Below are 18,125 nucleotides of genomic sequence, written 5' to 3' on the forward strand. Positions count from 1 at the left end.
CCAACAGTCCACGAAAAACTCTTGAAAACAGACAGTGTCATCTACTCAAAGTTCAACATGATACAGATGATTATCTCAGTTCCCCACCTACGGGTACTGTGTTCACTCTGAGAACAGTCCTTCAGAGACGTGAATAAGCAAGAGCGCCTCCAGGCCAGGGTTCCCAAGAATGGTGAGGATAAATAAACAGCAGTCACTCAACAGCTGACGAAGCTTCAAGTTCTCAAGTTCAAGTGCTGATTTTACAGGAGCAAGTACCACCCTGGAAGGGAGGAGGGGTGCTAGCAACAGTGACTGTTAAGATACCTTGCCCTCTGAGATTCTAAGTTTACATTTCTAAACTTGGGATTTTTGGAAGGACAATGCTACTAAATAAAGACAAATAAATGCGAGGTACGTGCTGAAGAAACACGCAGGCACGTACGGAATGCTATTTTACACAAATGGGATGTGTTCTGGGAAAATCTCTTTGGGTCCCAAAAGTAGTAACTTCTGAGCAAAACCAGTAACACAGTGTCCGAAGTGTGTAGTACTTCTAGTTTGCAAATGCATTTGAGGAAAAAAGGAAAAAACACACAAAACCCCACAAGCACAAATAAACCAACTTTAATAGATATTATTTTGTATTTATATAGCGCCTTCTTCAAGAACCTTAGATGCTTTACAGACATTATATCTAATTAATCCCCACAACAACCCTGTGAGGTAGGTATTACTCCCATTTTACAAGATAGGGAGACTGAAGCACAGAGAGGTTAAGTGACTTGCCCAAGGTCACACAGTTAAATTCACTGAAGAGCCAGGACCTGAGCGCCTTAGCCTCCCAACTCCCAGGTAAATACCTCATGAGAGAATCTTTATTGAAAAGTAGCTTTAAAGAAAGTATCAAGAGTAGTAAGTTATGGGAGTGAGGTCTTTCTACTGCCGTCAAGGAAAGAAAAAACCCTACACGGACGGTTAGAGGTGACGAGACCCATATATTACATTCCTCACCTCTTCTCTTTGCCCAGAGTCTCAGGGCTCCTGTCTCGAGCCAACTTCTAAAGGTAAAGCCGCCAAGACAGAAGCCATGTGACTTAGAAGTGAGACTTAATTTAGAATATTTACTTTCAGTTATGATAATTTATAGAAATTTTTATTCCAATATACAAAATATGGGATAGCCATCCCAACATACATGTACACAGTTAGACAGCAATCAGCCACCATTTACAACTGAAACCCACCCCTCAGTTCCATCAGTCGGACCAGCACACCACCTCACAACGTGTTCGATATGGGTCACTTTTCTTACTTACTGTATCTGCATTTTCCCCCCCGACCCTAACCCTACATGTTTTTAAAGTATACTGTATTTCTGAGAAGCTTCAAGACATTTTACGTGGATGCAGCTGCACTCAGAGTGTACACAGAAAACTGACAACCGTCACCCCATTGTCCCCTCCCGACAAGTCATCCTATTAAACAGGGTGTAGATGTGAACAGTGTGTGACTACCATGGAACTCAAAAACAACGCTAGAACTTGCTTTAATAGGAAATCTAACCTTGGCTTTTACTTCACGGTACGTTTTTTTAAATGCAAAATGTAAAAACAAACACAACGTAGTAACCCAAGGCTGTACCTTTATGCAAATGACTTCATCTCTCTTTCTCATACATGTTGTGGCCCAACGCAAGGAAAAACTGGTTCAGCTTCACGTTACTCCTCGTCTCCATACTGAAAGCTGCAGAAATTTCGCTTTAAATTCCAAGACAATTTGGCTAAAGCCCTCAAAATAAAAGATGCCTCCACCTCCGCGGCTATCACCTTGCCCACACTCTTGGTTGTGATTCTCTGTGCCGTGGTGGTGGATCAGGCAGGCCATATAATCTGCACCAGAACCACTCCAGCCAGGGCAAGGCTTTAGAAACTGTCTCTTAAAAAGCAATCTGTCAAAATATATCATCATTTTCTCCCAGTACATCTGTTTCAACAGCCCCATTAGCTAAGTGACCCTGTTAAGGATCGATCCATGGAACGAACAGGTGAAGTCATTTCCTGAGCTAAAAGATACAGATAATAAATGTTAATAATAGCAGCAGACAAAACATTTTTTTGTTGCTTGTTTTTCAGATTCAACAGTATTAGTAAAATAAGTTTACAAAATTACAACGATTAAAAGAAAAAGATTCCTGCCTCGAAAAAACATGAATAAAGAACATCTAAGGCCTGATTGCTATTATCTTGAATATATATTCAGTTATTTTCAGCAAGTTACATTCGGCCACTGCCAGACAACTTCTTGATGCATGGCAAAGTGTCAACTGCAACGGTTTACAAACATCTTGCATCACACCTATTACTTCTTGAAACTGCCAACAGAATGAAGTCTTAAACACAAAGTTAAATTCCAATAACATCTGTAAAGGTGGAAGGGGAAAAAAAATTTAAAAAGACTTGCTTTCAAAGTACTTCTGGTCGACCTCATTAAAATGTAACCCTCACAGGGTCTGTTAGCTCTCCAGGAGCTGGGGCTGGGATGGATCACTTCTTTCCAGGATAAAGAACATTTGAAAGTAACGTAGCTGCTATGACATGAGTTTTCCAAACGTGGCCTCAACCTGAAGCAGAGCACTGACGAACTCTCAAGGCCGCACACCACCACCGCACCAGGACTTCTTAGATCATTCCACAATGACAGGGAATTTGGGATAGTTTTTAATTTTACTGAAATTAAAACTGAATGAAATAAGTGACAACTAGGACAAATCTTTAGCCAGAGATATCAGTTCCTCCCGAAAAAGAGTATGTACCTCCTCTCATTGCTATTTTTCTTAAGGTAACTTATGATTTAAAACAGAGTTTAAAATTCACCTTAAAAACAGAAACAAAAGGATTAGTTAAACTGACAAAAACTAATAAAAATATGCTGAAATTTACGACAGAATCATGGGCACTTCATACAATACTTAGACTCTACCAGTTTTAAGTAAAATAAATAAGGAAAAAAATTATAATTACAAAGCCAGTCTTTCCCCTTGGGGAAACAAAAAGCCACTTTTGACCAACTGTTCCCTAGATATACATATACTGTATATTATTATAAGCTTCTTCAGAGAAGCAAACGTATTTGTCTTCCTGACACTGGATCCTAGTATCTGTGAGTTTCTTTACATCAGGAAGGCAACTGCAAGTGTTGGGCCCAAAAGTATTTCTGGTTTACGCTTGAAAAGACCACCCAGTGTTGCTTCTCGGTGTGTTCAACCAGGCAAGTGTATGCAGTGTGTTCAACATCATCTCCTGCAACTGTCAGTACAACCTCACAGATTCCTTTTCTTTCTACTGCACCCCCAAGGAGTTCAATCATTACTGGTGCAATTAATGAAGAGAAAATGCATGTCAATTACTGGAAGGCTGTTTTACAAGAGGAGCTGGTATCTCTGATTTCACTGCCTCCTTGTATGGAACTGTGCAGACAGCATGATACCTGAGCAAATCAATCAACTACCACAGTAGGAAGAGCGTGTTAATCCAGTCTTTGCTTTACTGTGTGCAAAGTGTGCTACTGCCCCCTGAGCTTCCTGCATTTCTCTTTTCTTGGAAAACTGGTGCTTGATCCTTTCCCAAATAACCAGAGAAGAAATGAGGCAGAAGGTCTCTCTTCAGCGCGGTTCCCTCAGTCCCGGGACTGATAGAAAAGGATGTAGCCAGACTCAGAGTTCTTTGAGATATCTGACGTCAACCCGTAGAATTCTTCGATAGCTTGTGCATCTATTTTCTGTGAGGCAAAACACAAACTTTAGTACAAAAACAAGCTCTTTGAACTGCTTGAATCCAATAAAATCTTCAAGCTTTCTTAGAATAATGCCTTTCATTTTCTCATTCATAAAACAGCTCTGCACAACCCAAATGGCTTAAATTAAAAAGACGGACGATGCCAAGTACTGGTGAGAACGTGGAACAAATGCAACTCTCATGCATAGCGGGGAGGAACGTAAAATGGCACAGACGCTGGGGAGAATGTTTAGCATCATCTTCTAAGGCTGAAGATACAATCACCCTGTGTGTGACCCAGCAATTCTATTCTACCCTGAACTATAGGAAACCACTAATTGTCAACCATTTGGGACCTACAAAAATGGCTGTTTCATATGGTTCAATCTACAATATACCCAAGGAAAATGAGGGCCTATGTCCAACAAAAGACTTGTACAAGGATAATCAAGGCAGTTTTATTTGTAATAGTCAACAATGGACAAAAAGTCAAGTTTCTAACGTGGTATAGCCGTACAATGGAAAATCAGACAGCAATAAAGAAAGAACTACCATCGCAGGCAACAAGATTGAGTTGCACAGGTACTGATGAGTGAAAAAGCCAGACACAAAAGCAGTCATACTGGATGAGCCCCTCGTATTCAAACACAGGCAAAATTCATCACAGTAACATAGTAAAATTCAAAATAGTGGATTCCAGAGGATGGTGGCTAGGGGAGGAAAGCTGTGGGTACTGACCAGGAGGAGGAATAAGGGAGCTTCTTGGGGTGTTGAAAATATACTATATCTTGATCTAGATGGCGGTTACGTGTGGGCGCGCATTCACATGTAAAAATTTAAGTTGTTTAAAATTTGCATGCTTTATTGTGCCTTATAGCTCAATAAGTTATTTTGTTAATAGTGTTTTTTTTTTTTTTTGCGGTACGCGGTCCTCTCACTGTTGTGGCCTCTCCTGTTGCAGAGCACAGGCTCCGGACACGCAGGCTCAGCGGCCATGGCTCATGGGCCCAGCCACTCCGCTGCATGTGGGATCTTCCCGGACCGGGGCACGAACCCGCATCCCCTGCATCGGCAGGCGGACTCTCAACCACTGCACCACCAGGGAAGCCCTAGTGTTTTTTTTTAAACTAGCTCTGTTGTTGAAAGATTTCCCTTGTTTTATTCTAAACATTTTTTAAAATTTTATTTATTCATCTATCTATCTATCTATCTGTCTATGGCTGTGTTGGATCTTCGTTGCTGCACGCGGGCTTTCTCTAGTTGTGGCGAGCAGGGGCTGCTCTTGGTTGCTGTGCAGGTGTGAGGGCTTCTCATTGAGGTGGCTTGTCTTGTTGTGGAACACAGGCTCTAAGCACGCAGGCTTCAGTAGTTGTGGCATGCGGGCTCAGTACTTGTGGCAGGCGGGCTCAGTAGTTGTGGCTCACGGGCTCTAGAGCGCAGGCTCAGTAGTTGTGGTGCACAGGCTTACGTGCTCCGCAGCACGTGGGATCTTCCCGGACCAGGTGTCAATCCCGTGTCCCCTGCATTGGCTGGTAGATTCTTAACCACTGTGCCACCAGGGAAGTGCCTATTCTAAACTTTTTTTTTTTTTTTTTTTGCGGTATGCAGGCGTCTCACTGCTGCGGCCTCCCCCGTTGCTGAGCACAGGCCCCAGACGCGCAGGCTCAGCGGCCATGGCTCACGGGCCCAGCCGCTCCACGGCATGTGGGATCTTCCCAGACCGGGGCACGAACTCGTGTCCCCTGCATCGGCAGGTGGACCCTCAACCACTGCGCCACCAGGGAAGCCCTCTAAACATTTTAAAGGTTAGCTGACCATTACAGCAATGGGACTGGATGTTAGGGAGCAAGAAGTAGAAATTAGACTACAATCTGAAGACCTGTCATATACAATGAGAAGCTGGAAGGAAAAAGTTAAGAGCAAAATACACACACAACTTTGAAGAAAAACAAGAAATTAGGAAACTACTTACTTCTACAATGTCGTCATCAAACAACAACCAAAAATCATGACTCTTAACTATTGCAATATAATGGCCTCGATTGGGACCACTGAAACAAAGAGAAATAAAAGTTAATTTTATACAAAGTTTATTAGCATTGCTCTTCTATGCCCTATATTCCACGTTTTATAAAGTAGAAAAACTGAAACAGATAAAAATATTCCTTACCTATTCTTTCCCCCAAAAGATCAAGCTACATTGATCTGAACTGGCATTCAATTTTAAGACCAAATAATCAGTACTCTACTCTGAGAGATATAACCAGTATTCTCTTTATATAAAGCTATACTATAAAATTCTTTGTTGCCTTTTAAAATTATTATTATTATTATTTTTTTGCGATACGCGGGCCTCTCACTGTTGTGGCCTCCCCCGTTGCGGAGCACAGGCTCCAGACGCGCAGGCTCAGCGGCCATGGCTCACGGGCCCAGCCGCTCCGCGGCATGTGGGATCTTCCCGGACCGGGGCACGAACCCATGTCCCCTGCATTGGCAGGCGGACTCTCAACCTCTGTGCCACCAGGGAAGCCCTAAAATTATTATTATTTTTTTAATTTTTTAAATTTAATTTTTATTTTATTTTTATTATTTTTTTGCGGTACGCGGGCCTCTCACTGTTGTGGCCTCTCCCGTTGCGGAGCAGAGGCTCCGGACGCGCAGGCTCAGCGGCCACGGTTCACGGGGCTAGCCCCTCCGCGGCATGTGGGATCTTCCCGGACCGGGGCACGAACCCGCGTCCCCTGCATCAGCAGGTGGACTCTCAACCACTGCGCCACCAGGGAAGCCCTAAAATTATTATTTTTGAAGTGATTTTCCAATTTGCTTCTATAAAAGATTTAAATAAAAATTTCTAGCATTTTTTTGGGGGGAGGAGAGGTGATCACAGGCAGAACACGCTGAATTAAACTAGAAAACAACGCACGTAGTTATTTCTGAGTCTCAACCCTCGGCAATAGTTCTTCTCGAGGAAGGATTCCATGTGATGCTTGAAAAAGTACAGATATCGAATCCTGGGCTCTGAAATCAAGCTCCAACTTCATAAACTTCTTTAAACAAGTGACTTTTTTTTAGTATTATTAGTGCTAGCTTTAAGTACTTAACTCTTAGCACCATTATAATTATTATAATTGCCTCTGCATCTCATTTTCAACAAATCTGGAATACAGAAATCTAGAAGAATGTAAAAATAAAGGTGGGATTATTTCTTTTAAAAGAAATTCTTTTTTTTTTTTGGCTGTGCCTCGTGGCTTGCAGGATCTTAGTTCCCTGACCAGGGATCGAACCCCGTGTCCCCTGCAGCAGAAGCGCAGAGTCCTAACCACTGGACCGCCAGGGAAGTCCCTAAAAGAAATTCTTTACAAAGAACACGTCAAAGATTTTTTAACCTCTCCCAGTTTAAGTATGACTCACTATAAAAGCTTATATATACTTTTAAAATCAAATTATAATTCTACCACAATTATTATATTACAGACTTTGAAGTAATTTTCAACACAGATTATTCTTTATGGTGAATACTATTTTAAAAGTAGCAACCTCAGATATAAGAATAAGCTGCCTCCAAGTTTCCTCAGATCTTTGATTCCATAGTTGAGATGAATATCTTAGGTGACAAAATGACACAAAGATAGTACTTTTTCACTGTAGAGGAAAATACCTCAAAACTTAAAAAAAAACACCACTTTTAATGCTAAAATAAACCTCCAGTCTGATCATCACACCAGGGTCCTGTAAGGTACCCGATATTGTTTTCCTCTGTTCAGATGTCATCACTCTTTCTTTAGAAACATAATGCTCCGAAAATGGAAAACAAAGATTTCTGCTGAGGATAAGAGGCAGGAGATGGGCTGACACAGACCATGGAGGTTAAAGACTGTGACAGAAGTGGACTCCCTCCCAGCTGTCCTGACATATTCTGAGCAGAAAGCTGGGAGAGGGAGGGACAGCTAAGGAGAGGCTGGAGTACAACACGCTGTTAGTACAAGTTTGCAACAGCCAGGGGGAAAAGGATGAGTGACCTGTTTTAAAATTATTACAGGAGGAAATTCCCTGGAGGCCCAGGGGTCAGGACTCGGCACTTTCACTGCCAGGGCCTGGGTTCCATCTCTGGTCGGGGAACTAAGATCCCACAAGCTGCACAGTGTGGCCAAAAATAAATAAATAAAAAATAAAATTATTACAGGAAATTCTAAACAGTCAATGAAGACTGTATGTTCCAAATATAAATGTTGATTATGTGACACTCCTGTGGTTTGAGAATTTTTTGAGCTATTCTATAAATTAAGATCTATAGATGAGATAGTACACTCTATTGGCTAACAGGAAACAAACACACGGACTTATAAAATCAGAAAGCTTATCTTTGAAGATTATCTCCAAAACCTTTTAAAGCGTTTTTCACAATCATTAACATGATGAACATATCCAATTAATCTCAGAAAGAACTTACTTTGTAAAATCGCTTTAAGCAGTGTTTTTTTTTAACCAATAATCAAGAAAAAAGGAAACGAAAAACTAACAGGACTTAAAGTTCCCAGAATAATATTTAAATAATAAGAACAAGTATCAAATCCAGGCAATAACACACTATTTTAATATGTAAAGGTTTTAAGAATGAAATGGTAAAATGCATCTGAAATATCCATTTGAAATAAACTTATTTTCGTCCTACAGCACCGAGGGCTACGGAAACCTCCAAAGGGCCTGCATATCTGAGCGGCTCACGAGCGTCCTGTGCGTGCACCTGCCCACCACCGAGCATCCTGCCACCATGGCCCACGGCCCTGTTACCTTCCACAGTGAACCACGACGGCCACGAGGTCGTACATTCTGTCAGGATTGGTTGCATCGCCTGAAGTGTTAAATAGACGAAGTTCTAAGGGAAAAACGACCCGGTAAGAAAGTTTTGTGTATCGATGAAGTTGATCCATGTATTTAAATCTTTTCAGATGCAGAGCTAGAATCATGGGCAGCTTTTTAACTTTCATCCTGTTAAAATAAACATGAAAACAAAATTTCGTAAGACGTTCACCATGTCCTTAAAAGAACTATCAAGCTTCACGATTCACGTAGCAGTTGATAGTTTTCATGGCCTGGCACTGCCCACTTTTGCACATTTCTACCCATGACTTCTGTATTAGCAAAGCAAAATTCTGAAAGTCTTAAGACGGCCCCTGCCCCCCATCATCACCAAACCACATAATCTGACACAGCACTCGGTACGGCTCCCAAAGAGATATGATGGTACATTCCTTTATTAAGAACTCTGTACTTCTGAAATATAGGTCACTGTGCCAGCTGCAGGAAAAACCAGTTCCTTAAGGCCGCTCACTCCTTCGGAGGTGAATGGAGGCTGAGATCCATGTGTTCTATTCAGCTATATAATTCAGTAACAGACTGAGAGCAGGAGACAGTGAGAAAAGCATTAAAGACCATCCATTAAAGGCGTTTGCCAGAGACAAGGAGCAGCTCCTTAGTGAGAGCGGTGGCTGCGTGCATCCTGGAAAGGGAACAAAATAACCTGGAAACGCAGGAGTGAAGCTTTCACCTGTAAAGCACGGGCTTCCCCATCCCCCAACGCCCTGAAGGACCCCTCCGGGCAGCCTCTCCCCGAGATGCCTCTGCTCCCCCATTTCACTTCAGCGCCGACGCCTGATCTTCTGGCGCAAATAGCTGTTCTCCTCAACCCTCCATCAGCACTTTACACGCTCACTTCATATCTGTACAGTTTATTACACTATAAAACATTTAGATGATTACGGGTCTTTCTCTTCTAGGGTCTGGACTCCGGACGGACAGGAACCATCTCTTGTATTATATTTCTCCACCTGGCACACGCAGGTACTTGACAAACACTACAGAACTGAATTCTGTGTGTGTTCAGTGAAGCAAAACACTTTTCATGATTAAAAAATGAAACGTATTAAACCTCTGCCTCTAATGAAGTGAAAACAACTCATTTTATAGCACCATTCTAGATCTGCATTCTACAGGTCTTAAATGTGGTGCGGTAGCTTATTATTCCAGAAGTGTTTATTAACCTGGCTTTTGGAAAACATTAGCGAAAATAAACGTAAAACCTAATCGTTCCTGGAAAGCAATCTAGCAATACGAATTAACAGCCTTTATGGCCTTTGCCTCAGTAATCGAAACTAAATAGATCATCTCAAATACAAGACTTCTGAGAAGAATTCAGTTCTGGAGTTATTTTATATTGTGAAAAAGTGGGAGAATCCTAGCTATTCAACAACATGAAACGCTGAAATACATTACAATACAAACACAACAGAGTATTTTACAACTTCAAACAATGTTGTTGGAAGTTTCTAAATGGCATGGGAAAATAGTTACGGAAAGTAAAAAAGTCAAGATATATATTTATATATACAGTAATCCAACTCTTAAACATCAGATGTTCAATTAAACTGGTACAGAGTTGCTAAAACAAACTCTTTCAAAACAATAAAAGCAAACTATCCTTTGAAAATGTCCAGTGAGGTGCAAACCCACAAGGATTTTTCTAAGTGTTAAATACGTTAGTAGTGTATTAGATACAGGCAGTTAAGATTAGGAAGAGGAGACAGATATGGCCTGGGGGTTAGGAAAAATGTGCTTTTAGAAGTTAAGCCAGAGCAGAGGGGGAAAGGCCCAAATGGAGAAAACAGAACATGTCCAAATGCTGGCTTATAAAATACGCCCCATCAGACAACACGGGAGGAACACGAATCCTCCCAGCAGCACTTCTTCCCAGAGGAAACCCAACACTTGTGAAGAGACACAGGATAAAGTCAAACACAAATATTTGTGGAGCCACATTTTATAGATGATGAGAGACTACCTCACAAAATTCTTCTCATACTGAAATGGCTCAGGAAGAAATGAACACATATATAAGCTGAGTCAAATTCATCATGGAGATTGTGCAGCAGAAGGAAGAACTAAGAAGTTCATTTCCTGCTTGAAACACCAATTCCACCAACACACCAAAGAATTGATAGGATTCTGGTTTTCCTTCCATTCAAACATGTGTGGAGAAAGGTGACCTTAGGGAGCTCTTGATCTCTGTCACTGTTGTTAAAAAAGTGGTCTCAGAATGTAATGTTTTCTCCAAAAGACAAATATGCTGAAGAAAAAAATGGGAGGACAGAGAACTTTTTCTTCCTTTTTAGTTAAAGTCTGAAATAGACATTGATTTTTAAAATGTATTGATTTATGTATGCACGCACGCATGCATGCATGCTGTGCCGGGTCTTAGTTGCAGCACGTGGGATCTAGTTCCTTGACCAGGGATCAAACCCGGGCCCCCTGCATTGCGAGCACAGAGTCTCAAGCCCTGGACCACCAGGGAAGTCCCCGACATTGATTTTTATCTTCTGTAAACTGACTTATAAGTTAATTTCCCATTTAGATTTTTTTAAATGGCATTTACCTACTACACAATGATTAAAATTTGGATGAATTTATGATCTACATTTTCTTGCTTTTACATCTTTAAAACAATAAGGTGTGTTCATTTTGCACTAACGTAAGAGGTATTTACCTTCCTATTATCTAATTATAATTAGATAATATCTAATCATAATTTAAAACTATTTTTAAAAAGTAGAAGGATGGAAAAAGACATTAACAAAGTCAGCAAAGCTGGCTCTGGCTGATTCTAATATCAGACAAAGTAGAACCCAAGCCAAGGAGTGTTACTAGAGATAAAGAAGGACATTCCAAAAACAAAAAAGAAGGACATTCCATAATAAAGAGGGCCAACTGATCAAGAGGACACAATCTTCAAGTACCAAGTACCAAATCTGATAGAATTAAAGAAATAAACAGATAAATGCACAGAGGTAAAGTCTTTAACAGACTTCTCTAACCAAAAAAGTCAGTAGGAATAGGGAAGGTATGAACAACCAAATTACGGATCTAATCAACATTTATGGAACACTCCATTTCAAACTGAAGAATATGTGTTCTTCTCAAGTACAACTGGACATTCATTAATGTACTGGACAATGAAAGAAGTCTCAATAACTTCCAAAAGACAGAGATCACAGGATATATTTTCCTGACAAAAATTAAAAAACAAAAAAAGAGCAAAATCCCCCTGAAATATGGAAACTAAGCTATATGCTTCTAAATAATCCATGGGACAAAGACAAAATCACAAGGGAAATTAGAATAGATTTTTAAATGGATGATAACGCAAATACCACGTTAAAATTTGTGGGAACACAGCCAAAGCAGCGTTTAGAGGAAAATTTATAGCTTTAAATTTTTATATTAGGAAAAAAAAGGGCAAGTCTTGACCACCCAGAAAAGCTTAATAATTGTACATAAAATTCCACAGTTTCCTCTTATAAACTTAATGTCAAGCACGACTAACTGGGGCACATGGTGCTGGGGGTGAGGGGAACACGACCTATGACCATGTGTGACCGTCAGCAGACATTTAAGTTGCCTCCACCTCTTCTTGGTTATTGTAAATACTAGAGCAATGAACATGGGAATGCACATATCTCTTTGAAAATCCTGTTATCAGTTCTTTTGGATATGTACTTAGAAGCAGAATGCTGGATCATACGGTAATTCTATTTTTAATACTTTTGAGGAACCTTCACACTGTTTTCCACAGTGGCTGCAACATTTTACATTTCCACCAACAGTACACAGTTCCCTTTTCTGCATATCCTTATCAACACTCATTATTTTCTCTTTTTATTTGAAAGTGGCCATCCTAACTAATGTGAGGTGGTATCTTACTGTGGTTTTGATTTGCATTTCCCAGATAATTAGTTACGTTATCTTTTCATATGCTTGTTGGACATCTGTATGTCATCTTTGGAGAAATGTTTACGCAAGTCCTTTGCCCAATTTTTAATTGGGTGATGTGGTTTCTACTGTTGAGTTGTGTGAGTTCTTTATATTCTGGATATTAACCTCTTATCAGATAGATATCTGGTTTTCAAATATTTTCTCCCATTCTGTTAATATTCTGCAAATATTTTCTCCCATTAATGTCATTTCATTCCGTTGTTTCCTTTGTTGCACATAAGTTTTTAAGTTTGATATAGTCCCATTTATCTGTTTTTGCTTTTGTTGCTTGTGCTTTTGGTGTCATATTCAAGAAATCACTGCCATACTCAACATCGTGAGGCTTTTTTTTCCCCTATGTTTCCTTCTAAGAGTTTTATAGTTTCAGGTGTTATGGTTAGGTCTTTAACCAATTTTGAGTTAATTTTTGTGAATGGTATGAAGTAAGGATCCAACTTCAATCTTTTGCATGTGGATACCAGGTTTTCCCACCACCATCTGTTGAAGATCATTGAGCATACAAATGCAGGTTTATTTCTGGGGGGCAGGGGTGCGGTGATAAGCCTGGCTACCTACAGGGGCACTGACCAAACTATTAAATATATAAGGATAATGGGAGCCAATCTGTACTGTCAGAGGAGGGGCTTACAAATATTAAAAAGGAGAAAACCAGAATAAACCCTATGGTGTTGGATGAAACTGGAGGTACTGTTGTGAATTTGTGGTTTTTCGATACAGATAGACCAACAGATAAATAAGCACAGATGTAAATGTGTGTACATATGTACACACACGAGCACGCATGTCCTCCAGCTCTGTTCACTAAGTGGGCCCAGGAACAGTGACACGGCAACGGCAGCGAGCACACCTATACCACGGTCCTGGTTTTTAAATGTTATTTTCCCCCTAAAAGGAACCAGGGCTCCTTCGAGAAACGGCTGGTACCAGCGTGGGCGGCAAGGAAGGGACAAAGCGAGCCTGGACATCTTGTTGCCCTACAGAGTAAAGAGGGGCTGGAGAACGAAGGGACGGGGCAAAAGACACAGGAGGCAGCGGGAAGGGGCTCCTGCTGGCCAAATCGGGATAATGTGAACATGAAAATAAACGAGACAATCATTACCCACGGGATAAAACAGGAATCTCTGAGTCCTCACTGAGATTTAAAAAATGAAAAAAACTGTAAATATCCCCATTTCTCATCAAACTTTCAATCTCAAAATACATATGAATTACAACTGGGGAAAAGCACAGCTTCACAGTGAAGAACCCTGGGAGACAGCACCTTAGTCAAGTGTCCAAAGAGAACAGTACCAGTCACGGGATGTGCAAGACAGAGTCCCAGAGCAGCCCTCAGACTGTCCTCGGAAAGGCCGGGTGCGAGGATGGTCCTGGGCTAACATCTGGGAACTTGATTGGGGGGTGTCCCCACCGTTTCCTAACTGACAAGCGTGTCTCGATGCCCCTGAGAACTGTCTGTGCAAATCATATGGTTTATGCTGAACACCTGCTTTCCTTCCGGGAGCCTGGAATTTTTTTTTTTTTTTTTTTTTTTTTGCAGTACGCGGGCCTCTCACTGCTGTGGCCTCTCGCGTTGCGGAGCACAGGCTCCGGACGCGCAGGCTCAGCGGCCATGGCTCACGGGCCCAGCCGCTCCGCAGCACGGGGCATCTTCCTGGACCGGGGCACGAACCCGTGTCCCCTGCATCGGCAGGCGGACTCTCAACCACCGCGCCACCAGGGAAGCCCCGGGAGCCTGGAATTTTGGTACATGCCAGGCAGAGGATGCCTACGTGTCCAGCCCCCAATAAATCTCGGCCACCGAGTTGGTAAGGAGCTTCCCTGGGAGACAACACTTCTCCCGTGTTATCACATTTGATGCTGGAGGAACTAAGTACGTCTGTGTGACTCCACGGGGACAGGACTCTTGCAAGCTGGCCTGGCTTCCCCTTGGCTGGTTGTACTTGTCCCCTTTCCCTGTAAATCTCAGCTGTGAGCACGACTATATATGCTGAGTCCTGCAAGTCCTTCTAGTCAATCACCAAATCCAGGAGTGTCTTAGGAACCCTGACACTTGACACATATTAGAATCGTGTGCCATTTAAAAGAACACAATGAGAAGAACACCTTCTGCGTGATTCCTGCCCAAAATACATAACCTGAACCTAATCATACAAAAACATGAGACAAACCCAAAGAAGAACATTCTATAAAATAACTAATCTGTAATTTTCAAGTGCCAAGATAAGGAAAGTCAAGAAAAGACTAAGGAACTGTTCTAAATGTAAAAAAGACTAAAGAGACATGAATACTAAATGCAATGTGTAATTCCGGACTGGATCCTTTTTTCTATAAAGGACATTATTGGGATATCTGGTGACACTAAAATAAGGTCTACGATAACAGTAACACATCAGTGTTACTTTCCTGACCTGGATGGATACAGTACATAGGAGACTTCCTTTTTGGTAGGAAACAGCTACCCAAGTGTCCAGGATCTTGGGACATCATATCAGGAACTCACTCTCAAATGGTTTAGGGTAAAAAAAAAAACATTGTTAGTATTGTTCACACAACTTTTCTGAGTTTGATTCAAACTAAAAAGTAAAATAATCAGGATGATGATGATGATGATGATTCAATTCCTTGATACCAAAATGCCGTCTTCATAATAATATACTGAGAGAAGGTACAAAACGCCATGTAGGAACAGTGGAAACTAGGGTGAGGGTGAGTAAAGTACTTTCCCCTCATCCTTCCTCACCAAGAAAAACTTTACATAATCAAGAAAGCTTCAAAGCAAAATATGTTAACTGTATTGGTTTATGATTATTAAACAGTCACTAAATGCAGAAAGTCACCTGAGGGTACAGAGTTGAATACTGTTTATCTAGGAATTACCTAATGAGTCTGAGCTGTTGGTGATAAAAGAAAGAATGTTTTCTCATTGCAAATTGTCCTAGATCGCTTTCAGCTAGAAAAGCCCATCCACAGCACTGGCAAAGAATCGCTATAAATGTCAAACACGCTGACTTACCGTTTATGTGCTTCCTGTTTGCTGCGGCACTCTTCACAGTAGTATTTGTATTCACTGCATAGAGTTTCTGTGTTGCTAAAACCCCTGTGTAAAACACAAAATGATTCTGTCTATACCAGAAAGGTATGTATTCATTTAAAAATATTCTAAACCCAAAGACAGTCATTACATGTCAAAATAAATAACTCTGCACTTACCTTAAGCAGTGAGTAATGGATGTGTTTTGTTCCACGTCAACAGAAAGGTCTAAAAAATCTTCATCTTTGCTGCTTATCTATAAAAATAGGGAAATACCTTTGATTTTTTTTTTTATAAACATCTTCATTGGAGTATAATTGCTTTACAACCTTTGATTTCTTTAATCACTGTTCCAAAATGATAGAATTAAGTGCACTCTATTATTAGTATTATTAAGTATAATTAAGTATATAAAGAATCCTTTTTCCCCCAAGTTATTCAAAAGGACACTGAATGAGTAACTTTCATTATACGTAGAGGTAAAACACCAAAGTGCACCTGTGACTGCTTACTGGCAAAGGCTACTGTGATGTGAAATTCCATTACTTCTCCTAATCTTGGTAATACTGTGAAGCATAAAACAAACTGTACCATATACACTATTTCTTAAAAAAAAAAAGGCCAAGACTGAATGAGAATGTTTGGCAAAGGATGTGATATCTGTATTGTTTTATCATTTAAGAAAAAAATTTAGCCCAAAATGCCAAACTGTAATCTTCACTTATGACTTTCTTTTATTTCCCCCCAAAATTGAACAATGTTCTGTTTGAATTATGAATAAATCATCTTATAAAAATGAAGTTACTATTTATTCATCTGAACTGGAGTAGGACAGAACTTTAGTCATCACTTTTCCTACGTGCAAGGAGACGACGCGATGCAATGGGAGGGACCTCCGACTCGGTTCCCGGGGCCTCCCACTCGCAACGACTCTACACCCGTTGACGGTTTGTGATGACTTTTCAATACAACACCAAAAGCATTTAAAGAACATCGAAAGCATTTCCATGAAGGAAAAAACTGGACTCTATTAAAATTAAAATTTAATACTTAAAATTAAAAACTTCTCATCTACCAAAGACACGGTTCAGAGGATGAGAAGACAAGCCACAGACTGGGAGGAAATCTTTGCAAGAGACACACCTGATAAAGGACTGGTATCCAAAATATACAAAGAACTCTTAAAACTCAACAACAGGAAAACAAACAACCTGATTTTAAAAATGGGTCAAAGACCAGTACAGATACCTCACCAAAGAAGATGTACAGATGGCAAACAAGCACATGAAAAGATGCTCCACATCATATGTCATCAGGGAAGTGCAAATTAAAACAAGACACCACTACACATCTACAATAGAACAGCTAAAATCCAAAACGCTGACAACAGCACCCGCTGATAAGGATGTGCAGCAACAGGAACTCTCACTCACAGCTGGCGGGAATGTGCAATGGTGCAGCCACACTGGTAGCTCCTCACACAACTAAACATACTCTTCTTACCACGCGATCCAGCAACTGTGCTCAGCGCTGTACTAACCAAAGAGGCTGAGAAGTTATGCCCACACAAAAACCTGCACATGCACGTTCATAACAGCTTTGTTCATAATTATCAAAACTTGGAAGCAACCTACACGTCCTTCAGTAGGTGAATGGATAAACTCTGGTACCTCCAGACAATAAATCGTAATTCAGCAGTAAAAAGAAATGAGCTGTCAAGCTGGGACCAGACATGCAGGAACCTCAGATACACACTGCTCAGTGAAAGAAGCCAATCTGCAAAGGCTGCATACCCTGCGATTCCAACCACATGGCATCTGGAAAAGGCAAAACTATGGAGGCAGTAAAACAACCAGTGGCTGCCAGGGGTTGAGGAGGAGGGAAGCAGGAATCCGTGGAGCACAGAGTGAAACCACTCTGCAGGATACTGTAGTGATTGACACATCATTATACATTTGTCAAAACAAAGAGAAATCAAAGAACAGACAGCACCAAGAATGAACCCTTAAGTAAACTATGGATTTCAGATAATAACGTATCGACATTGGCCCATCAACTGCAACAAATATACCTTACTAATGCCAAGGATGTTACCATTAGGGGGAAGTGGGGAGGGGGGCAATTTGGGAACTCTCTGAACTTTCCACTCCATTTTTCTTAAATCTATTTAAAAAGAAAAAAAAAAAAAAAGAGTTCCTTAATAGTCTCTGCCAGTATAAGTTTATCTGATTCAGTTAACTGAGTAGACTATGTTATTCTTTCCAACATCCATAAAGCATTTCCCTTACCTTTCTAGCTTGTGGACTCTTTTCCAGTTGACCACGCTACTCTCCTCTGCTACTAAAAACTAGCAGTACAACCATCTCAGTAAAGACTGGATTGGGCAAAAATCATCAGTGAATGCTAAGTCTGGGGGGAGATTCTGATGAGGAACAAGAATATCTGTGTCTCCCACAGTCTCCCTACTAGTTACAAGGGCATAAAAAACAGTCATTATGAAGTGGAGAAACTGA

At 40.8% G+C, this 18,125-nt stretch overlaps 1 protein-coding gene across 4 annotated transcripts in view; it reads right to left on the minus strand.

Moving 5' to 3' along the window:
• Window positions 1-590: 590 nt before the first annotated feature.
• The window catches only part of USP12 (ubiquitin specific peptidase 12), a 79,831-nt gene continuing 62,296 nt past the window's right edge, over window positions 591-18,125 (minus strand). For all 4 annotated transcript variants that reach the window (XM_030882640.3, XM_060287954.1, XM_060287955.1 and 1 more), the window contains 5 exons: window positions 15,792-15,868; window positions 15,595-15,678; window positions 8,547-8,744; window positions 5,728-5,806; window positions 591-3,759 (listed from right to left, as the gene is read on the minus strand). In XM_030882640.3, coding sequence (XP_030738500.1) covers window positions 3,658-3,759; window positions 5,728-5,806; window positions 8,547-8,744; window positions 15,595-15,678; window positions 15,792-15,868 — 540 coding nt within the window. In that variant the 3' untranslated portion in view covers window positions 591-3,657. The remainder of the gene's footprint in view (window positions 3,760-5,727; window positions 5,807-8,546; window positions 8,745-15,594; window positions 15,679-15,791; window positions 15,869-18,125) is intronic.

Source organism: Globicephala melas, chromosome 18 (assembly GCF_963455315.2).
Source record: "Globicephala melas chromosome 18, mGloMel1.2, whole genome shotgun sequence".
NCBI lineage: Eukaryota > Metazoa > Chordata > Mammalia > Artiodactyla > Delphinidae > Globicephala > Globicephala melas.